Source organism: Thunnus thynnus, chromosome 2 (genome assembly GCF_963924715.1).
Source record: "Thunnus thynnus chromosome 2, fThuThy2.1, whole genome shotgun sequence".
NCBI lineage: Eukaryota > Metazoa > Chordata > Actinopteri > Scombriformes > Scombridae > Thunnus > Thunnus thynnus.
In genome coordinates this window covers 25,771,417-25,795,370 of record NC_089518.1, presented here as the reverse complement: position 1 = coordinate 25,795,370, position 23,954 = coordinate 25,771,417, and the positions used below count along the sequence as shown (strand labels likewise).

General features: G+C 39.3%; 2 protein-coding genes across 2 annotated transcripts; one reads left to right on the top strand and one right to left on the bottom strand.

Moving 5' to 3' along the window:
* Positions 1 to 4,378: 4,378 nt before the first annotated feature.
* Positions 4,379 to 13,087, top strand: c7a (complement component 7a). Its single transcript, XM_067612723.1, has 18 exons — positions 4,379 to 4,534; positions 4,691 to 4,752; positions 4,858 to 4,936; positions 5,687 to 5,828; positions 5,920 to 6,067; positions 6,168 to 6,306; positions 7,505 to 7,648; positions 7,776 to 8,019; positions 8,655 to 8,774; positions 8,878 to 9,044; positions 10,128 to 10,356; positions 10,632 to 10,803; positions 10,971 to 11,058; positions 11,641 to 11,773; positions 11,857 to 12,045; positions 12,208 to 12,304; positions 12,426 to 12,613; positions 12,712 to 13,087. The coding sequence occupies exons 1-18, from the start codon at positions 4,529 to 4,531 to the stop codon at positions 12,894 to 12,896; spliced, it is 2,532 nt and encodes an 843-aa protein (XP_067468824.1). The 5' UTR covers positions 4,379 to 4,528; the 3' UTR covers positions 12,897 to 13,087.
* Positions 13,088 to 15,181: 2,094 nt separating this feature from the next.
* Positions 15,182 to 23,688, bottom strand: rgs7bpa (regulator of G protein signaling 7 binding protein a). Its single transcript, XM_067612709.1, has 6 exons — positions 22,539 to 23,688; positions 21,361 to 21,527; positions 17,899 to 18,029; positions 17,216 to 17,360; positions 16,431 to 16,501; positions 15,182 to 16,209 (listed from the first exon to the last, which is right to left on the bottom strand). Exons 1-6 carry the CDS (start codon positions 22,686 to 22,688, stop codon positions 16,118 to 16,120), a joined length of 756 nt encoding a protein of 251 aa, XP_067468810.1. The 5' UTR covers positions 22,689 to 23,688; the 3' UTR covers positions 15,182 to 16,117.
* Positions 23,689 to 23,954: the final 266 nt, after the last annotated feature.

The window sequence follows — 23,954 nt, the reverse complement described above, 5'->3', positions numbered from 1 at the left end:
GGAAGGTGTCCAGTACAACAGCCGTGTTATGATGGTAACCACAGGCTAGCTGAATGTCCTGTGGTTTTTATTTGGTTTCTGTGGCATATTAATGTGCTGTTTCTCATCAATGAACTGTAGGTCATTAACCTTTTTTTTTCTGAGAAAAAAAAATGAAAGAAAAAACATTAATTTATCTCTTTGGATTTTACTGAAACAGTCATTTGCTGAAAAAAAATGAAAATATGCTAATGCAATGTTGTTGTGTGTTTATGCTTGGGTGCATATTTGTGTCTGTCTTCCTCTGTCATGCACACACATGCACAAGCCAACACACAGATGAGGAGGAGGTAGAGGTGTAGGAGGTAGCGTTGGATGATGGCATTTAGACAGTTTAAAGAGGGGCAGTGGTGAGATGTGTAGTTTCAGCAAAGTTTGGAGTGTGAGGAGGAGGAAGAGTAATTTCACTCCTGTGTCTAGTTATGAGGGCACATGACACAGGGTGGCAATTTGTCTGCCAACCGAAGCTACAATACAACAATGCACAATATAACAGCAGCAACATAGAAAAGTTTGCCATAAAAAAACTAGCATTGTTATCCTTCGTAAAATTTAAACAAAATGAGTTAATTATTAAATCAACCAAGATGGAGTCATTATCAGGAACAGTGAGAAATTGTGGGAATTGTAAAGATTCTTTTAGTCACTCAGACATGAAAACATAAAAAATGGTCAAAGGGAGGCAGTAGGCAACACTCACAGCAAGGGGAAAGACAGACAGAGCTGATGTTACAGTAAATGTGTCATTTTGTCTGAAGGGACATTGGTCAGATCTAACCACTGGTAGTTTATGACCTTTTTCATCACAGGACATCACCCACTTTGCACATCTAAACTTGTGGAGTTAGCTGCATATTTTGCATCATTTTCTTCTTCCTCTAGGTCAAAACAAACATGCCTATTACTGACTCCAAAGTGCATCACAACATTTTGCTTAAGAATAATTAATTGTGGCCTATACTGTATGTCAGTGGTTTGCAACCCTTTTGTCACACGTTGTCCATAGTCACTGTCCATAAAAAATGTCAACTTTTCATTAAAAGAACAACAACAAAAACAGCCTGGTTTAAAGCTCTGTCACAATCTACTTCAGTTAATTCAGTGGTTTTTTTTCAAGAGGGATTTTTTTCAACCCCTAACAAGGCATTCAATCCTTCAGTTTATCTGAAAAGTTGAATATGAAGATACATATTTTTTGTTGGTGAACAGTTCAACCAAAGAGTGATGTCATAGTGTTAAGAGGCCTGTAAATTATGCAAAACTATCCAATTTTTCTTGCTATAAATAAACAAAGATTAGGGAAAAGTCAGAAAAAATAAACATAGCAGATAAATCCTGTGACCCCCTTGTTGCATCCTGAGTCCCAAGGTGGGACACTAGCCAATGTTTAGCTTAAACAGGCAAAGTTGTATATTTTATACATTTTTGTGGTTGGATTTTGTAAACATGATTCTACAAAGGATCTTCAAAGAAAAGAAGCCAATGGTGACATGACATGAACAAACATGTTGAAAAGAGGAATACAGTTCATGATGGAGGAGAGCAGGCACAAAAGCTTCATATTCATTGACTACGTCTCTGTCTGGCTGAGCCTCACAGACTGTCATCCTCTGGCAGACCAAACTTCCAGGCCAGATGGTGGTCAAAGATGGCCCTCTGAACATCATGAGGCCAACAGAAGCGGCACTAATGGAGGGCACGGTCTGCTGGCCTATTGTCTGAGCCAACTGTTATTCTTGCCTGAGGTACTGGGACTTGGCTTGCTGCTGTACAGTAGCTGAGTCATTTAGCATTGGGCGGTCATTTTAGAAATACAGGAAATCACTTTGTACTCATTATCTGAGTCTATTAATAGCAAATTATACATGATATATCTTGATTGTCTTGAGTTCATAGAATGACCTGAAGTGACACCATGCTCAAATAAAAAGTTTTCTCCCATTTTATTTATATTTTCACAGATTAATTTTCCTTAAAAATGTTATTAGTGCCTATATGAATAATTTATTTAGACACCTTCTTTATATGACTGATGATCCATGAAATAAAATGCATGCACAACGCAGTAAAAAAGTATACTGCTGCGTGTTGTCAGATGGAAGGCTCATTTTCCTCCCTCCCTTGCTCAGCACAGATGACAGTCAAGTAGAAAATGCCACACAATTTTCTCCATTGCTCTAAAATTGCCGCACCTGGAAAATGGCTCTCAAATAAGATGCTTACCCCGAGGGAGCTTCATTTTTCAGTGACTGAGTGGCTGAGATTGTGGGCACAAAGTGTTTGTTTGAGCTTGTGTTCCCTAATTTGCTCTATTTTATGCTGCTGCTATCGGTTCAGAACCAGAAAATGTATTCTCATTTCCAAAACGTCATTGCTGTTTTGGTTAAAGTAACCATTCCTGTCTTTTGCAACTTATTTTAAATTGAGCTGTACATTAATTTGACATCCTAATCTGTAGGCAGGACAAAACTGTCTGTTGCTTATTTCTAGCAGGAATCAATACTCACCGACACAACCTAACCTGCCCTATACAGCTGCTAAAAACATTTCATCTGAACGCTCAAACTCAGGGTTATTCCCTCTTGAGCTGCCAGTATGTGATGGATATGCACAACATGCCCCCCTGGCTGGCTGTTACAACAGATATATGTCTGTAATTAGATGGAGATGTGGAATCCACATACAAATATGGGAACGTTTACCCATAAAAAGAATTTCAAGTTTGGCTGCACAAGATGTCTCCCTGCAGATATGAAGAAGCTCACTGACACTTCATCATTTAGCTTGTCTCTTCCTCTCTCTCTCTCTCTCTCTCTCTCTCTCTCTCTGTGTGTGTGTGTGTGTGTGTGTGTGTGTGTGAACATGTAGAAATATCATTAAGAGCAACATTTTAATTGATCTAAACTGATTTCAGGCCTTTTGGCAATGGCCTATTAGATCCTTTGCTGTTATGCAGAAAGCCTTGTCTCAGTTTTCCTCGCAATCATTCTTACATCTACTCTGCTTGCTTATTGTCTCCATGAATTTGCTCAGCCTTGATTCACATTTTGGCCATGTAGAAGGAATGGTTCTCAAATCTCTATTGCCCTCCAGTGTTTGCTGTACTAAATCACATCTCAATACTCATATAGTTTTTATATGTGCCCCTGTCAAAGATATCCCTCGGAGAAAATCTCTCTCTGAACAACACTCAAGCTCAATTTTTATGAAAAGAAAACAAAAAAACAATCACCATTCAAACAAAAAAGTTAACACTATGGGTCACTGAAATAACAGATAATTGTGCAGAACCAAAATGTGGCGCAACACTAGTGTCTGGTAAACTTGTTACAAAGATGAGTCTCACTCTCCTGCTAGGGTCATTGTTTTGATGTGGAGTGTGAGTTCAGGGAGATTAATGTATTCATCCACCTATTATTTATACTTGCTTTTCCTGAGCAGGGTCACAGGGGACTGGAGTCCATCCCAGCATGGACAGGTACTATCCAGTCCATCACAAATATAGACACATAACCATCCACACCTAAAGTACAGACAATTTAGAGTCACCAGTTAACCTAAACTGCATTTATTTTTGATTAATTAACACAACACATTCAAAAGTGTCTGTAAAACCTGTTGGGCAGACGTTAAATCTGAGGATGACAGCAAAATGTGGCCCTGCTCTAACATCTAACAACAGCGTGCACTGAGGGTAATTGGTCCCACTGTGAAATTTCCTGGACCTTGTACAGAAATAGCCTTTTCTCACAGCAGACATTGTGACTTGTCATAACAGGAAAGGCACAGGTGTTACTACTGACATTAACGATGGCTCTGTTCAGTTCAAGTGTCCTAGTAAGCCATGACAGTGTGACAGTGAGCCAGCAGGCACAATATTAGGACCCTGAAAACAAAGCAGGTAAATGGAATTTAGCCATTATCAATTTTATCATTGACACCTGTGCTTTTCTCACTGTGACATGTCTAAACCTATCTATTACCACTAGGATACTGGTATTGTGCATGATGGGTCACTTTCTGCTACAACTAAATGGAGCACAGCACTAATTAATGTTCTTAGTTGCACCTATGCTTTTCCTGCTATGACAAGTGACAATGTGTGCTGTGAGAAAAGTCTGTTAGCTCGATAATAAGTGTGACAGTCAGAACAAGTATAGCAAGTGAAGACTCTCAGTCCAACATGAATCCCTGCTTTTGGTTTCAGAATGATTTTCTAGACAAGTTTTTTGGGAGAGTTGCCAGGGCAGATGTTTTCCTTTTTCTTGTGCAAAGCAAAGGCATTTGCACACTACATATTTGTTCATGCATGCACACACACACACTCATACACACACACGCACACACACACACATACACACACATGAAACCCAATGAGTTCTTGGAATGTTCCTCCGAGAGTTTGACTCCCCATTTTAAGAACAAAACTTAACATAAATGAACAGCATCCAAGACAAGTTCAAGACTGTTTGCTGCTCCTTCGCTCAGCATGAAGGCAAGTCGATTTACTTTCAATAATAGAGAACTCTTTAACAAAATTTTCAGATTTGTGCAAAATGTTTGATGTACAGTATAACAGATTTGATTTTAGTGAGACATTTTTAGATTTACTTCTTTTCTTCTATTCTCTTCTTTTTTTCACTGTTCTCAGAATACTGCACAACTCTGTCTGGCAGTCTTGCCGTGGCTTCTGTTCCTCTTCACTTCCAAAGGGTAAATCGTAACCAAAAGTATAACATTGTAAATGTTAGGACAATCATAAAGTCAATATTTTGGTGTCATTTATTCAGTATATTTGGTTTTAATTTCCTTTCCAAGGATTTGTAACCAGAGAGTGCATTGCCAGTGGGGGCCTTATGGAGATTGGTCAGAGTGTGATGGCTGCACCAAAACACAGGTTAGCAACATAAACATTCATTTTAGCTAACTTTTTTCTCAGGAATTTAATAATAATGATGATGATAATAATAACTTTATTTATATAGCACCTTTCAAAACCAAAGTTAGTTATTGCTTTACAATAAAAACTGATAATGCAAGTAAATAAATTAATTAAATAGTAAAACAATTACCATCAGCTAAGAAAAAGCCATACATAAGTAAGTTTCAAGAGGAGATTTAAAAGATGATGCTGAGTTTGCCTGCCTGAGGCAGGGAGTTCCACAGCTGCGCCCAAACAGCAAAGGCCTGGTCCTCTCTGGTGACAAGTCAAGATTTAACAACCATTAGTGGGGCTCTGATGGAGGATCTCAAGCAGTGAACAGGCTCAGAAGGAGTTAGCAAATCACAGATATAGGCAGGAGCCTGATAATTCAAGGATTTTAAAACAAGCAGTAAAATCTTAAAATCAATTAAACTAAAACTCTCAGGTAATCATTGAGGGGCAGCAAGGATTGGTGTAATGTGGTTGCTTCTCTTAGTATGTGTTAAAAGCCTGGCCACAGCATTTTGTACAAAAAATAAGATATAATCTTATTTAAATGAAATCATTCCATTTAAAAAAAACAGCAGCAACAGTATTACAGTAAATAATATGTAAATATGTAGTAAATAATATATAAAGTTATTATATAGATTTTTTTTTTTGCTTTAATTTTTGCTGCAACACTTCTGTCCCATTTTCTTTGCCTTGTTTGATATGTTTCAGACAAGAAGCCGACCCATGGCTGTCTATGCTCAGTTTGGAGGGAACCCTTGCGCAGGGGAGCGAACGGAGACCAGACCCTGTGAAACTACAAAAGGCTGTCCTTTAGAGGATGGATGTGGAAACAGGTTTCACTGCCGATCAGGTTGGAAATAAAACTCAGTTCACTCCTGGGGTTATACAGAATTACTGAAAATAACAATTGGTGAGCTTTCTGTCTGTCTTTTGACCCTCAGGGAAATGTGTTAGCCAGTCTCTGGTGTGTAACGGAGATCAGGACTGTGAGGAAGATGGAGAAGATGAACGAGCCTGTAACCCACAGCAACAATTCATTGTATGTACAGATGCAGCTCTCCCACCTAACGTAGAACTCCTAGGACAAGGGTAAGTGGCAAATCTGGACATAGATCTATTTGTGGTTGTGTGCACCTTTTAGAGCAGGTACCTTGTGCTTACTGATGGGATGGTTACACTGCTTCTGTAGGTATGATGTGGTGACAGGAAAGAGGAGGGCCAGTGTCATCAACACAAAGAGCTTTGGGGGTCAGTGTCGCACCATATACAGCGGCGTCAACAATAATATCTACCGACTGCCCCTAAGTACTCTCCGGTACAACTTTATGGTTAGTCTCTCTTGGAAACATCTTACTGCAATCTATATTGATACCTCTGTTGGGCACATTGATGAATAGGTTCACAATTTTTCAAGTCTGTACTAAAACAATAGTTAGGTACTCAAATGAACATTGACACCTTTTTCTTGTTGTAATCATTCCTCCTGTGCATACTGACCATTAAAAGATCCTGTCATATTGCACTTTCATTGTAAGAGATGGGGGGCCAAAATCGACAGGCCTCCTTCTGTGCAAAAATGTATTTAAAAGTTTATTTGAAGCTAATATGAAGCTTCAGCTATCCAAATTAGTGAAATCAAGTCAATATCTTTCAAAGTTAGCATCTTTTTAGTGCCAAATTCCATCATTTTATTACAATGTTTCCACTGCAGCTGAACAGGAAAACACTGTCGAGACACAAGTAGGGATTATTTTACTAAAAAGAAGATATCCAGGAATACATTTTTATTTGAAATGAGGACTGTGGATTTTGTACCCTCATCACTTACATTACACACATCATATATGGAGGGGATCTTCTAATGTTCAGAATGAAAAGGAGGAATGATTACAGCGAGCAAAACTTGTTTCAGTGTTAATTTGAGCACCTGACTATTGCTCAAAGACAGACTTTAAAAATTGTAATAAGTTTGAAATTTCTCAACAAAGCACATACTGTGTACCTATAAGGCCTAACACATGTGACAATATTTTCTACCCCATAAATTGCCTTGTTCACATCAGCTTCCAGCCTTACTCTTCTTTTCCCCTCTTATCCCTGCTGTTTACAACATATTACTATCACCAAATTTTGCCAAAAAGTCACCCAATTGGTTGACCTAACCATTCACTATGCAGCAGTATACACAGGATAGTAATTATGTCACAGCTGCAAGGGACCACTTTTCAGGGAAACATAACAATCATTGTCAGATTAAACAACCAATGCGGTGTGTTTTTTTCCTGGTGAAAGCAGTCTCATGATGTGTATTCACATTAGGTTCTAATGTAAGTGCTGGATAACTTAAATTTACACAATATATAGGGACATAATAATCAAAACACGCTAAAAAATCTGCAGGGTACCTTACAATTTTTTTTTTCACATTTTTCATTCTGTTAATAGTGTTTGTTTTGCTTTGCTGGGTGTTCAACATTTCTTAGTTATGTGACATTGGTGCATTGGAACATGAACCTTTGTTTTCAGGTTAAAGTTAAGAATGATTTCAGCGATGAGATGTTCACCAGTGAATGGCACTATGCAAAGGACATTGTCAACAGACAGACAGTGCGCGGGACCACAACAGGACATCACAACTATGACTTCCATAAGACACATGACACAACTAAGGTACGGAGGAACCTGAAATTTTGTCACTGTACCTTTAACAGCAGGTCTCTGTGACAAGGCAACCTACTCTGAAAACAATAATTAAGCGGTACAATTAAATTTTCCTCATGATTTTTTTTCCTTACAGGTATACAGGATTTTGGTTTTAAAGAATGACATAGAGGTTGCTCAATTCCAGAGTAACTCTCCTCAGTACCTCCCAATATCTGAGGAGTTCTGGAAGGCACTGGCCAAACTCCCATCTGTGTACGACTACGGTGCTTACAGGAAGGTTTTGGAAAGGTTTGGAACACACTACTTGTCTGAAGGAAGCCTCGGAGGCTCCTTCAAAGTTGTCGCCAGGGTTGATGAAGAAACTGAAAAACAAATGGGTAAGGATTGATAAATCATCAGTAGCTTGATAGCAGGCCTAAATGAGAGTAAAATTAGTCTACAGGCGCAGATTCCAACATCCTTATGTCACATCCTGGTGATTCAAATTCACATTTCTTCTAATGGTGGGTGGTCATGTCATCTATGTGATATTTAGAAGTATTTATGTATGAGCTTAACTCTGCAAAAATAATAGCAGCCCATTTTGTTAACCATTGAGTTAACATAGCTAAATGAAAGGAACAGTATTTGCATTTTGAATTTATTTCTGGTCTATGTGACCAAATGCATTTAAAAATTCTTAACGCCAGAATGCCTTGATTAAATTTTGTATCTGAAGTATATTTAAGAAAAGTAAATATCTTGCTATATAATGGAATTACTTTTGCATTTCTGCAATATATTTGAACATCGACAGTCATCAACATCAACATGAATTGACAAATAAACACCAGATTTTAAATGTTCCATATGTCAGTGGAATTGTAGAAATTATTATTATTGGTCTTAGTAGTTTTTTAATAGCAACCCAAACGTCAGGTTCATGATATAGATGAATAGCCCTTCAGTTTATGAAGTTCTGCCTCCATCCTGCTGTTACTTTTTTTCTGACTTTCTTTCCTTTGTTTTAAAGAAAGTGAAATCGAGAGCCATCATGAATGTTCAAAGACTATAAGGTTTTTCCTGATATTCCCCATCTCTGTTGAGAAGTGCAAGAATTATGATAGGCCTAATTATAGGCCACCATCCACAGGTACAATTTTGATGTTAATTCTGCATATATACCAGAGCCTGCAGTTTAAAAGCACTCATTATTTCTGAATCTGTATTAAATTCTGAATCTTTATTAAAAATAGATATTGAGAGGGGCAATAGTGCATATAGAGTGGACATAGCTGGAGGAGCCCCCGCACATATAGCAGCACTGGAGACCATGCAGCCTGATACTCTGGACAAGAACTGGGAAATGTATTCAAACTGGGCTGACTCTATTCGATCATTTCCAAAGGTTACCGAACAAAAGGTGAGGGAAAGTAAGTGGAAATGGGTCTCAGTGACTGTAACAGTTCCTACTTTCCATACTGACCCTGAAGTTATTCTCTCAGACACAACTACACTGTAAGAAATGAGGGCCAAAATCCCTCTTTTTGTTTCTTCAGAACATTCCTTGCCAAGGTGCGGCGGAGGGATACATTCCATCAGTCCCATGTAGATTTGTAGCCGGCTTTTTACTCAGATGTTACAGAGTGAACCAGTCACATAAGTATTTATTTACACATACCCCCTGGTGAAATTTTCTCACAGCCCCTCTTCTACTGAGCCTTGCAAACGGTTATATCTATTTTGCCAGCTACTAGCCACAACTCTGTCCCTTCAGGATCTCTCAAAGGAATGCATTTTTCCCATCACTTGTTTCTTACGCAACACACCAGATAAACACAGATGCAAACCATATTCCATGTCAGACACAGAGGCATGAGCAAGTCAAAGTGGTCCGGAGGACAACAAGCACAGCCGGAGATTGACCCCAAAACAGTCAAAGATTTGGAGCAGGTTGTTACCAAAATATTAGTGTCTGAAAACACAGACTGCAAAAATACTCCAGTTATGGAGTCTCCAAAGAAAAAAAAATCATTTCAAAGTTTTCTCTGAGCACATCTTGAGGAGTAAAAGCTGGAAAACGTCAACAGACTTACACGCCATTACCAGAGTATATCCCTCTGCCACAGACCAGCAAGGAACTTTATTCAGGGGAAACAAAAAGAGGGAATTTCATACTACACAGACTTTAGAATATATTGACTCAATTCAGCTAACTCGGACTGCTGAAGCCCAATATTAGCTTCAGATAAACTTTGGAATGCATTTTTGCACAAAACGATGGCTGTGGATTTTGGCTTCGTGTAGTCATGTTCTGAGAGAATACCTTCAAGGCCAGTATGAATACAGCCAGAGCTGTTACAGCAACCAAGACCTATATCCACATACATATTGACACATCAGTATTGTATTAAGACAGACTTGAAAAACCCAAACTTATCCTTTAACTCCAGCACAACCCTCTATCACTCTTGAACTTGACTTATTCCAACTCTTGTTTTGGCAGCTGCGGCCGCTGTCAGAGCTGGTGAAGGAGGTTCAGTGTGCTGGGGTGAAGAAACTTTACCTTCGCAGAGCCATAGAGCAGTACATTGGTGAGAGTGACCCCTGCCACTGTCAGCCCTGCAGAAACAATGGCTTGGCTGTCATGGATGGAGATGTATGCAAATGCATCTGTAAGCATGGAACATCAGGACCGGCCTGTGAGCAGGGAAGTGAAATAGAGGGTCAGCAGGGTGGGTGTTGCAATCCAGACATGTTCTTTTACTATTGCAGTTTGTTATGACTTGGTGAAGGTTTGATTTATTTTTTCTGAGCATGTATTGGTTATTTGATAACGTCCCCTTAGATAGCTTGTCTCACTGGTGGTTGTATAGTGTAATGGCTTTACAATGTTTTGCTTTTAACAGATTAGCTAAATAAGTGAGTCATCTCTTTAATTAATTCAGATGGACTGTTATATATTCCTCACTTGCTCCCTCTTTCTTCCTTTCTGTTTCTGCTCATGTAGGAGTGATTCATGGTAGTTGGACTTGTTGGTCTTCCTGGTCAGCATGTTCTGGGAATCGGAGGTCGCGACAACGTTCCTGCTCTAATCCTGCTCCTCAGAATGGGGGACAGAGCTGCATCGGAGAGTCCACTGAGACATCTGACTGTGAAGACCAAGACATACAATACTTAAAGTCAGAATGAGTGGAAGTTTTATTTTTGTTACTACGTTGTCTCAAACTTACATTTTTAACAGGAAGTATCCTTCACTGTATTGAATTTTCTCTAAGAGGAGCTTTCACACTGATTTTCTATCAGTATCCACCTATACAACATGCTATTTTGAACTACTTTTAAACAGAACCATGGAGCCTCAGTGTTTTGACTGGACTCTCCCACCAAGTCAGAAGTGTGGAGACCCTCCTGCTCTAGTCAATGGCTACATTCTGGTAAAAATCAAGTCAACTGAATTTACTGCACCTTGTGGAACAAATTATTGCAAGCATTTAATATTTTTTATAATACCTCTAATTGCAGTTGTTCCAGTATTTGGTCTGTGTCACCCAGAGGGCCACAGTACAGTGTTACTCCTTACTTACTCTCACTTACTCACTTACTTTTTCCTTTACATCAATCAGCCTAATTTACCAAACAATACCCACCCAGATTTTAATGAGGAAATGATAAAACCATGTCATTTGTTAAATCTAATAATCTCTAGAGCACATTTGAGACACAACATGGAATAAAACAGGCGCCAATGTGGGAGATGTTTTTGTGTCTGTTCAATAGATACATTGATACATTTTTACATTCAGAACTTTAAAATGGTACATTGCATAATAAGAGCTATGATATTAATTATTTAATGTGTCTTCTGTAAAGCGAATATAAGCCTGGCTCAATGACATTGGTGACATTGGTGGTCACATTTGTTGTTTATATTTCCATCTGTTTTTAAAGTGTTTCTGTACAAAGGACAGAACAAAAAAATTAACTTTATCACCTTTTGGTCACCTTATTTTCCACAGGACCCTAAGGACATTTACCTTGTGGGTAGTAGAGTTCAGTACACCTGCACTGAAGGTTTCCATCTTCTTGGTCAGAGCACCCTTGAATGCACCACTGATCAAACTTGGTCTGCCAGCCCTGGTCTGTGCACAAGTGAGTGCAGGACCTATGAAACAGTTTATTTACTGTTGGGATGATTTCAAGTGTTACTTTGTTAAATTCTGACTTTTCTCCAGTCTCAAGCTGCAAGATCGGGGCCCTCGCTGATGATGTCATTGCTTCTCCGTTAAAGCCGTCCTATGGCATAGGGGAGACAATTACTTTGTCTTGTCCCGAGGGAAGACAGCTTCTAGGGGAAGCAACGATTATTTGTGATGCCAGTCTACATTTTTCACCAGACCCAGCAGGCATCAAATGCAGCCCAGGTAAATTTTATTTGAATGTTCATATAAATACTCTCTAATGAATGACATGGGACAGCTGTGACTGCAGTATATTGTATCCCACTTTTCATTTATTGTTATACTTCAGTGTTTCATTTTCAGTCAATTAGGGAAGTGAAATAATTATTTTTATCCATCCCACAGCCAGTGTGCCACAACTCATCATTACCTCAGTGCAATGTAAGCAGTGGGAGAAGTCTTCGAAAGGACAATGTGTTTGCAAAATGCCTTTTGAGTGCGGGTATGTTTACTCTGCTAATATCTCATTTGAACATGTAACTTTTTCAGCTGATCTCTCTGATTTTCTTGTTCCTGATGTTATGTATTTGTTAATGATTTTGCTTTTTGGCTTTTCTCACCAGTTCATCTTTGGAGTTGTGTGCGACTAGTCCTGTGACCGGAAAATCAATCCTTCTCAGTGTGTGTAAATTGCATGCACTGCAGTGTATAAAGAAGAACCACGAAATAGCAGAGGACAGTGCCTGCAAGTGGCCATTGCGCAGCACAACTACAGACTGTACCAACTGTCAGATGTGGGAAACCTGCAATGGTAGGGACACTCATGGTTGAAATAAACAATCTATAATAATGTACAGTATTTGCAAATTGTAGTCATTCATCTCACTTGTCTTTGCGCCATTTGCACAGATCAAACCAACGAGTGCCACTGTAAGGATTCTGCAGATTGTTTGATCCAAGGATCAAATGTTTGTGTCCGTGTTGGGGAGAATGCAACTGAAGCCACACAGACCATGAGCGAGTGTGAAGCAGGACTACGGAGATGTAAAGGAGAAACGGTGTCAGTTGTCAGTATCCTGCCCTGTACTTCCTGAGGATACAGGAGGAGAGCTGACCTTACGACCTCCCATCTCCACCCTCCTGCACGCATTAATCCTCTACTATACATTCCTCATATTTCCACTGAATCAGTATTTTTTAAGTCGTAATGCATGTATAAAATAGAATAAAACTGTATTGAACCAGCAAATAAATAATAAAGCACAAGCCATGCTTCATTTCTTTACATTTTTGTACTTTGTACTGTTTGTTGATCCATTTATGACCCAGAGATTTCCCCTCTGAAACATAATTATATGTAGATGTAATTATTACAGACAAAATAGCATGCACAGCCAATACTGTGTTGCCTTTCCTGACAGTGTGTACATTTCTTCAAATGTTATAAATTGTTTGAGCAGCGTGCACAATAGAATGCAAAAAGTAGGTCTGGGCTTTGAGGAAAATAGTTTCTAAACGTCCCTCGAGATAATGTTTGAAAATCTGTGTTCTGAACTGAGATGGTCTATTTCAAAAGATGTCCTGTGCTTACTAAACCAGACAGTGCACAGCTTGCCAAGCAAACCCCTGCTGACAGTCTATTCCTGCCGCTGGCTTGCTGCCCTCTGACGGTGTGAGTGCATGTGGTGTGTGTGTGTGTGTCTAAACCTGCCTGTTATAACTGTGTGAAGACACCAGCTACTTAATGTCTCCTCATCACACGAAGATGCTTATTGTCAGCAGATGTGTGCCCCTCGTTCACACCATGTTGTACACAAAGGCAGGTGGGTGAGAGGAAAGTGCTAGAAATGCTCATGAGCTATCACACATGCTCGTACTCTTAAAGAGACGATATGCACAAAACTGACAAGCAGAAGTTTTGTTGAGTGAGAGAACAAATATTCAGGTATGTACAGTCAGGCAGTCACTCCCAATGAGCTCTAAATCTCATTAAGATGGTGACAAAGACATTTGAGCCATCAAAAGCCAAAGACATCTTAAATGCACCTTAGCTTGGATTATACAAGTCTCTGTAACTTTACTGGATGGAATAACATCATTCTTTCAAAAGAGTTTCCCTCATTTGGTGTTTTGATTATGCTAATGTAAAGTGCTGTCTAACAAGTTGTCCCATAATGTAGGTGTTCATTTTGTTTGAGATCTGGAGACTGTACAGGACATAACGTATGATTCATACCATTTTCATATTCATCAAAGCCAATTCAGTGACCCCTCATGCCCTGTATGGAAGCATCTGCATTTGTTTCTCCACTCATTTATTCAGGAGATGTTTTCTCTTTTATTTGTCACTCATCTATAGTCCTGTAAAAGCTTTTCTGTTAGATGGAGGGAGTTGGAGGGTGAGTGTAACATGATTGCATTATATTGTAAGGTATAACTGACATTTTTCTCAACTCTTGTGCATATCTACATTCTAAAAGTGTTACAAAGGTTTTAATGTATAGAGCTATAATGCAGTACTATCCATCTATTTTCTATGGTGCTTCAGGGTTGTGGGAGATTATTTCAGTGTATCCCTGCATGATTTGATCAAATCACCAGTGTGTCAAAGGGAACACATTTATGTTCACCTTCACATTTGCAGTCACTTTGGAGTTTCAAATTCCCCTAACCTGCATGTATAAATTATAATAAATATAATACACCTTGAGACAGAAACCATGTCAGCCACTGAGCAATGCACACTGAGGAAATGTTGAAGTTTGCTCAGCTGCTCTTTACTGATAAAAGAATACTTTAGTCCAACAGCAAAAGTAGGTGACCAGCTGGATCCTCTCTCTGGGGCCTGGCAGCATAATCTTTCTCTCTCTCTGTCCCTCCTACTCTCTATTTCTCCAACCCTCTGTAAATATAAACAAAAGCTGCTTGTTATGGACTTAATAAAAGATTATGTGGCATCTTTCCTTCTCTCTCTCTGTATCTCAGTCTATCTTTGTCCCCCTCTAACTCTCCCAGATAGAAATGTTTACTCTACAAACAAACTCAACTGAAGGACAATCTATAGCAAACCAGAAAGAGCACTAAAATAGCATTAATGTTGGGATGTTTGCGCCCCAAATTCAAATTATTACAGATCACCCAATTTGCAAGACGTCACATCACCTGATCACCTTTAGTGCGATGAGTTCCTTAAATAAATTAAGTTTTATTCACAGTTTAATTTTCCTGAGATCCAGAACACCCAAACATGTCAGACAAGTGTCTTTCTTGATAGTTTGTCTCCACCCAGTGGACTTTTGAGTGGACAACATGCAATAAAATCACAGACAAGTTGATTCATTTCAATAACAAAAGTTTTATTAACAATGTAAAATGACCTATATCAGCTTTGACTACTGTACCTTTACCGTGCCCTAAACATTGATCACTATCATTAATAAGCAAGACCCATGCTTCCTGCCCTCTGTCTGCAATGTCTGCCTCAGACAGAGGGAGATTCTCCCTGCTTATACAAACCAGCAGATTCATTGCTAACCAACTCCAACTTTGAAAATAATTCAGAGAGCATTGCGTAAAGAGTATGTGTATATACAAGTCTAATGTCTCAATTTATAGATAGATATTGTGTGCAAAGAAGTTTTCTTTTTTGAGCATTGTTTCATATATTCCATTTTGAAGCTGGAAAGTTAAAGTTGGGTACAGGTTCTTGGTTTATGGAAGACTAAATTAAGTACATTAAGAAGAAAAAACAGCAAGAAACAGAAAACAGAGACTGTAATACACAACAAACTCACTCTGCACAAACCTGTCATCTCAGCTTAGACAGACGAAGGTATAACTTTGTCTTTGCAAGTACCATCCTTAAACATTTGGATGGTGTCTGGTCATAAGTTACACATTATTTCTGACAAAAACAGACAATTATATCCCCTTTTTTAAAAACACAAATCCTTGTTTCATTCACTCAGGTTTGTGGAAGTAATTGAACATTGACATTTTTTTTCAAATGACCTCTCATTCTCTTTTACATTGGACAAGCAGGTATCTGACTTCATTTACCAAAAAAGGGAAAATCTGTTGCAAAATATCTTAAAATATATGTTCATGACTTTTGTTTTCATTACATTGCAATTACAATTCTTCTTTGTATTACAAAATAAAATTATAAAATGGGCAGCCTTTAAAAAAAAAGAGAAAAGAGAAAGAGACAATTTATTTGAAAATGGCAGTAATAGATTGGTGGGAGACACAAGTGGTGAAGGACAGTGGGTAATGGTGTCTTTGTTGCCGCCTCCTACCCACGAAGGCGGGGCCCTTAGCTGGTTACCAGGCAACAGAGCCCAAAGAACCGCCTCTTCCTCTGTCGGACCAGTGGGTAGGGAGTCAGGTTCAGCAAACTGCTATCATCTGGGCATGAGAACACAAACAGACCACTGCCAAGTCAGTTTTTATAAGGTTTGTAGTTTGAAATATGACACAGTGTTTTCCAAGCGATGATCAGTCTTTTCTGATAAATCTTGTAATGTTAATGCCTATAAAAGATTTTTAAAGTGTGATTGTTCCATGGGATTATAAATTAGGTGTGTGTAAGAAGGTGAAGGTGGAGTAATGTTCAGATTCTATCTTACCTTGGTTCTTCAATGGTAAAGGCATCGTCTCCCTGAGTTTACTGAGAAGGTTCTTCATCTCCCTCATATCCCTGCCATAACACAAATAAGGGCTTTTATGTAGTGTACCTATAGCATCTATCCTGTAGTATATTTTCACACACACACAGACATATATATTCACACAGAAACAAACACTCAGGCCCACAACTACAGCAGCATAGTATTTTATATTTAGTATTTTGTATAGTAAAATGCACAACTGACTAATTTCGACATCTGATACAAAAAGAGGACAGTACAATCTGTAACTACTAGATGCCATCTGAGTATGTGATTTTTAAGAAACGGTTGCAACCAGTCAAACAGCAAACACTACAGTGCAGCATCTCAAGTGAAAACTGGATCTTATAAAATGTTAGTATTTGATTTTATAGTCTCATAAAATAATCCAAAAAGCACAAACAATTTACATTTTTGACTGATGTGCCATGTACAAAAATTGCATATACTGTAGGCTGGTATAGCACTTTAGACACAAATATCTGGTCATTTTTGGTGGCATGTAATTTAGTTATAATAGGATGTTAAATTGAAATTTTCCTCAAAGCACTTACTGTTATGAAATTTATTGTAATGTGACATAAACTAAGAAAAAAAAATACTCCCTTGTGTACCTTGCATTACATGACCTACAAAGATGTACATGTACATGTATAACACCACGATAAATTCACAGAAACACATACATACAACACTCACAGAAGAACACATGACGCACCACAAAACATTCACTGTCTACCTACTTTTCTATGTTTTCTATGTCAGTGGCCACAAGCCAGCAGAGCTGAGGACAGTCAGTGGGGGAGGAAGAGGTGTCCTCCAGGATTGGGATGTCTGAGCTCTCCTCGATCTTACTATCGACCCCAGTGGGGCCACAGGAATCCTTACCTAGAGCACACAGAGAGCAGGTAGCCTTAAACTGGTGTCATCACCACACACGTCAAACATTAGGAAGAGGAGTACCAGAGAAACAGAGAAGAAAAGAACTGACCTAAAGTTATCCATCAAATAACATAATTATTATGAACTTCATATTACAGCTACAAAGAACTAGCTCATTCTCATTCTCGTTTATTTTCATTATTCATTCACAGATACTCAGGTTTTGTCTGCTTACAGGAATGATGGTGAAGGTTTTAGAAGATAATCTGTATAAAAATAAAACCTGCAGGTAAGAAATCTGTCTATGAATAATTGCGCCTGTGCACATATTTTTAACATGTTTATAATTGTCTTCTGACAGGTTTTCTTGTTTGTTAAATTTAATAAAATCTGAAAAATGAACATTAGAAAGAAGAAACAAAGCATACAGTATGTAAACAATCACATGCATATACTCACACCTACACATACACACACACAAACTCCATAGTCAAGTTACTTAAAACTATACTGTATATGCAGTGGGACTTTTTCATGTATTAACCTTTCCTGTGGAGTTGCAGGGAGCCCAGCAAGCAGACGGATTTGAGCATCTCAGTGATGTACATCTCCAGACAGCACTGCAGCTGGATAAACAGTCTACAGATCTCAGGGTGGATCTCCCCGTCCTCTGGCCTGAAATGGAACATAGTGGGAACACAGAAAGGTTACTGGCTAGTGAGAACTTGAAGAACTTTAGATGCAACTTAATGCATACAGAATGGATCATAGTTCAACTTTAGGGAAAGTTTCTTTTCTTAATCACAACAAAGCTTGATCACAAACTGACAGATACCTTTGTGTGTTTGTGCATTTTTGTTTGTTTGTTTGTTTGTTTGTTTGTTTTGGTATATTGAAGAATGACCTTAGCATTGTTTGGCTCCATTATAGGACTTAAACAATCAATTGAATAATCCATTTGTTGATCTAATCTACAGAAAATTGTCAATCAATTAATAATTTAAGTCATATATCATGCAAAAAAATTCCTTCTCAATACTAGGGATTTGCTGCTTTTCTATGTCTTATATTATTGTACATTGAATCTCTTTGGGTTTTGGGCTGTTGGTCAAATAAGACAAGCTGTTGTCACTTTGTACTCTGGAAAATTATCACAGGCTTTTTTTTTTTGTTTTTACTATTTTCTGTCATTTTATAGATAATACAGTTAATTCAAGTATTAAAATAACCAACAGATTAAACGATAATGAAAATAATCTTTAGTTTCAACCCTATTTATATCTATAACAGTGGCTGCAGCTTTACTCAAAACACTTCACTGTTAAACATACTTTAACAGGGTAAAAGGAAAGTTATTGTGGGTGGAGTTGCAAAAGCTTGAGTGGATTATGTGTTGAAAGGATATGAACACTTACATCTGTAGATAAGATAGTGAAAACAGTATATGATCTCTAACTTTTGTTAAGTATTTTTAACTTTCAGCATGCATATCTTCTATGTCACATCTTAAACAGATAAAATACTCAACGAAATTTAAACCTTCAGATGACAGATAAACTGTGGAGTTTACACAAAATGATGAGAGGAATCTGCTTCTTTGGACTTGTTTCTATTGCTTTATTTCAACAAAAGACAAGGTCACTGACTGCATTTTGCTTGATTATATTTTTGTGGTGGCAGTGTGTCAATATTTTTAGTTTGCTTGACTATCTGAGAATAAATAAATAAAATGCACTGAAGATGTTCAAACATAAAAACCCCATTTGAGTATTTTTTTTATTTACCTAGAGTTGATCACTAGCTTTTATGAGACACCACAGTAGCTTCACCACCATATAAATCTGGTGTTCGAGGGGAAGCTACAGCAGGTGATATTCAGTGGGTGTGATATCACATGGGAAAGTGACAGCGATGAAAGGCGTGAAACTTGCACCTGGTACAAATATTTCTCACACAAATCATGCTGTTGCGTTCCCCTCTTCCCACAGCAAGCTCTGCCTTCCTATCCTTGTTTTGTCACAGTGCTGCCTTCTACAGTACTGTTGCTAAAGCACAGCTGTCATCAATGCTATCCTGCTTATCAGCTTTCCTCTAGCACATTGGAGAGGCCCTGCATCACTCAAACCATTCAGACACACTGGCTTTATTTGATTAAAGGGGAATGATCTGTGCTGTCTAATTCAAGCTCTGTGTCTCTGGTAGTGGAGACTGGCCTGGAGAGCTTTTAGAGAAGGAGGTTTAGAGTATGTGGTGGTGATGATTATGACAATGATGTTGATGCTGTTATCAGTGGGAACTTAGAGCTCTCTCTAAAGCTGCTGCACAGTCTCTATTTCTATAGTAGCAGCAGCAGCAGCAACAGCAGCAGGAACTTCAGGCACAGGACTATAATGGATAGGACTTGTTGTCTTGGAGAGACAAGTATCTAGTTGTATAATTATGAGCCATATATTGGAAAGAATAGTGCAAAGAATAAAGGGCCTGCTTAGTAAACTGCAGTGTTTCTCCAAAGATTTAAATAAGAAGCAATTAATGCCCTGTTATAAAATGCAACTGAGATGCCCCTCTTCAATGGACGTGTTTACTGGCTAACCATATCAGTCTGTCATGCATATGTGGTTAAAATCGTCATACATACATTAAAAGGAAAGATTATGTCATGCATGTAACATAGAGTGAAGGATATGCATTCTTAAATCACGATATAGCAAGTGGATTAATTATTGATCCACAAAATAGGTTACAGAGCAGAGTGAAGCTAAGCCTAACACCTTGGAGACTTATAAAGGCAAAATGTGAGCGGAAACATGGCAGACTAATATTAAATGGGAGAGGATTGAATGCTTTTACAAGCCCTGTTTATATATCTCCATATCAGTAAGGACTTAGGGCATTATTGATAGCTAAAGAAACCTGATGCTCTTTTGTTCCAGTGGTGCCCTGGTTTTGGCAAGCAGCGAGTGCAGACATCCTCCAAATCTCTCTCACCACTGGCTTCAGTCTGTCCAATTGTTATTTAAGTAAGTTTGAGGGTGCCAAGTCAGCTGGCATCTTAGCCTCACTGAGGACCTTCAAATCCCAAGCCTCACTTTGCCCTTCTTCCACTGGCAGTGGAAGAGTAGATGTTGTGCTCAATGGAGAGCACAGGCCAAGTCAACCGACATGTCAGGCCTCTATCATAGCTGTTCTCTCCGATCTTAAGCCAACACTTCTATCAAAAACAGGCCACCTGTGATGCATTTTAGCATAGAAACACTCACTGATTCAGAAAATAGTGAAATAACTACCAGTCCAATCATTATGTATCATTGTTTTTGATCAAATTAAAACCTGAGGATTCTGATTCTTATAAACACTCAGCACTCCAGCAAACATCAATTGTTGAAAAGCATGCTAGTTTATAAATGTCCAAATGATCATAATAGAGACACAACCCACAAAATACTCAGACTCACACAGAGACAGCTCACAATACATTAAACGCAACAATGCAAAAGTCATTGACTGCTTATTATTACTATTATCTCTAATATTCATCCTAGGAAGCATTTCACTTCCACTCCACTGCATGCATTAACGTTTTAGGCCCAGCTAATGGGATGTGGTCAGTAACAATATGTTGTTGTGATTGCTTCCTGGTAAGGCTGTCCTGCTAACAATTAGAAATATCATGGTTTTTAAAAGCTGATCTCATGCTCTGTTTTTCCCAAAACTCCCCCCCACCCCCCACCCCCCACCTCAAACTCACTAGTTTCACGCTAATGGAGCAGACACTCTGAATTTTATCTTTGAAGTGTAGCAGAGCAAGCTTAAGTATACATGTGTCTAAAATGGGGATGCTTATGCAAATTAGAGATGTACTTTGGTAAAATTAGCTACTTTACAACTTTAGGCGCAGCAGGGTTGCAGAGTGCCCCCATTTAGTGCGGTTTACACTTTCAGCACCACGGATAGCTCCTTGCAGCAATCATTTTCAGCACCATGGACAGAGTCTGTGCCTACTCACCCCGATATCAAGGAGAGACTGTGGTGTGCGGCTCTCGCCATTTCGCAGCCTTTAGTTCTCGTCTTCAGCATTTCGGCCCGTAAAGAGGGACAGTCGACAGTGATTTCGCCAATGGAGATGACCAGTTCACGGTACAGAGCCACAAGTGTATTGAATTCTTGGACGATCTGTGTTACAATGACATGATAAAAGAAAAGTGAGTTAATCCAGAAATAGCCTGGTAAAGTCAGCACTACACAAATGAAGCAAACAACTTTTGCTTGAATAAGACATCCTGCACTAGTCATTGCAGTAGAATATAGACTTAAGTCTCGGCCTGCACATTGACTTGTCAACATGAAAATGTGTCAGCCAAGAAGGAAATGCTGAACAGCACTATATCCAGCCCTACTATTCAGGGTTTTTTTTCCACAGGGGACAAATAATCTGCCAGTGCGGGTGCATGGCAGTGTGCTTCAACAGAAGCAAAAATTGCAACCTTGCACATATACGGTCACAAAAGTCAATTGATCCCTGAGAGAAACTTAAAGTAAAACATTGCCATTAAAACAGCCTGCAAAGTCAAAGTGCATGATGAATGAATTGATTTTTTTTATTGACGAGCGTCCTATTATGCTAAGTTTGGTTGTTTGCACAACCTCAAACCTTGAGATTGGGACAAACACACACACACACACACATACACACACACACATCTCGTTCATTTTGTGCAACTCCTGCATAGGATCCTGCTGTACTCCTGTACAAACCGTTCACTGATGTATGAAAGGGTGAAGCAGGCTATACATATGATCATTCCTGCCAGCATCTGTCAAAACAGGGGACATCTGTGCCATGATCACGCACACCTCCTTAGACAATCTTGTAATTCAGGCAATTTTAAGATCAGCCCAAACCACCCGCAGCTTTCCACACTCCAAATGCAAATCACACAGTCAGTCTGCACGCCGAGATGATCTGTTTTGTCTTCACTGCCGACAAAGCAATGCAAATGCATACAGCTATTTTTAGGCTCCTAGACCGGGCTACAGTCTTTTTTGCAGCTATTAACAGCTGTCGCCTGTGCATCCTGCATGCACGGGATAGGTCGATCGTCCTAGAACAAAGAAAGGTTGGGATAATAACACAGCACTCTTTATCTGAGGCACCATGCAGGGATTGATGTGTCGCAAACCTACCATTCTGCAGTCGGCCACGGCGCGCTGGGCTTTGCGGGTACTTTCGGTGCTCTCCCTCCTCTGTGGGTCTCGGTAAGGAGGTTTGCCGATCTGGAAGATGTTCCCGGCGGATCTGGGGCGGTTTTTGCGCCCATTCGATGCAGAACTCATGCATACACATCCACTAATAAAACAGCCCTAATACAGAACGGTTTGTCTTGTCTATTCCCCCCCCCCCAAACTCCACCACTTTCTCTCTTCCTGCCTTACCGCCCAGCACCTTACTGTTCACCTTATTCTCTCCTCCGTTTACGCTCAATTCACCTTCGCCAACTACTGGCTGGGTTGAACCTCAATTATTGTTATTACTATGTCTGTCCCTCACGTTCCTCCCCTCTAGTGTGGGAGAGGGAGCAAATATTTTCCCAGACGAGCAGAGCGCAGGAAAAGTACCGGATGAGCGCCTGCGACTCCTCTCCGCATTGCCTTGACTGCGACGGGGCGCAAGTCACCTTCACTCCAGCAGCACACGGTGCACAGTGAAGACTTCACACCCAACCCGGAGTCCAGCTAGCTGAGGTGTCTCCTCTGACGTACCGATGTCGGAAGGAGACGATCGCATTCACGGATATTCTCCAAATGCAACCATTTTTTATGATTGCGCGTTTCCATTAAGCACCAATAGGACGGCTGATAACGATCTTTTCTCAGCCGCACAATTTCCTTATCGAGACGAAATAACGCTGCCAATGTCCCTGCCGACAATTTCACAGCGTATAGCCGACACTTACAGCCTCTGTGCCGGAGAAAATCTGTACATAAAAAAAAAACTTAATTCCCGGGTACCGCGATCTCGATTCGGCTCTCGGCGTTTCTTCTGTTTCTTCGAGTGTTTCCAGTTAGTCGACCGGGCCTATCTCTAACCTTGGAAAAGCAACACAAGACGAGCAGTTGCTGCAGGCCTGACGTGGCTCTGTGGCTAGAAACACTGCGCACCCGAAGGACGGGAATACTAATAGGGCCCATCAAGTCAGACCCCCGCCCTGAGCTGTCGGCTATATGAGCTCCTAAACGTGTGAAATCCAGGTTGCTGTCCACTTTTTGCCTCAACTCATTAACTAAGTACAATAAAATCCCTCTAAAACTCCAGTAAAGATTTAATGCGTGTCTGTGGGTCTGTGGTATATTAATTATGAGTTCTAATTCACTTTTATATACTGTGGCATATTTCTAACCCCATCTTATATCATATAATAATACAAGCCCGTTTTATTGGGACTTTAAGTGTGTTTTATGAGATTTTTAATTCTCTATGCTTATTTCAATATCCTTACATTAATACTCATTGACATACATTACGGTGTATTAAGTGTAACTCAAGACCTAAAGATGTTTTCTGTTGATGCTTCATGATTCGTCAAAAACTTGTATTTTTTT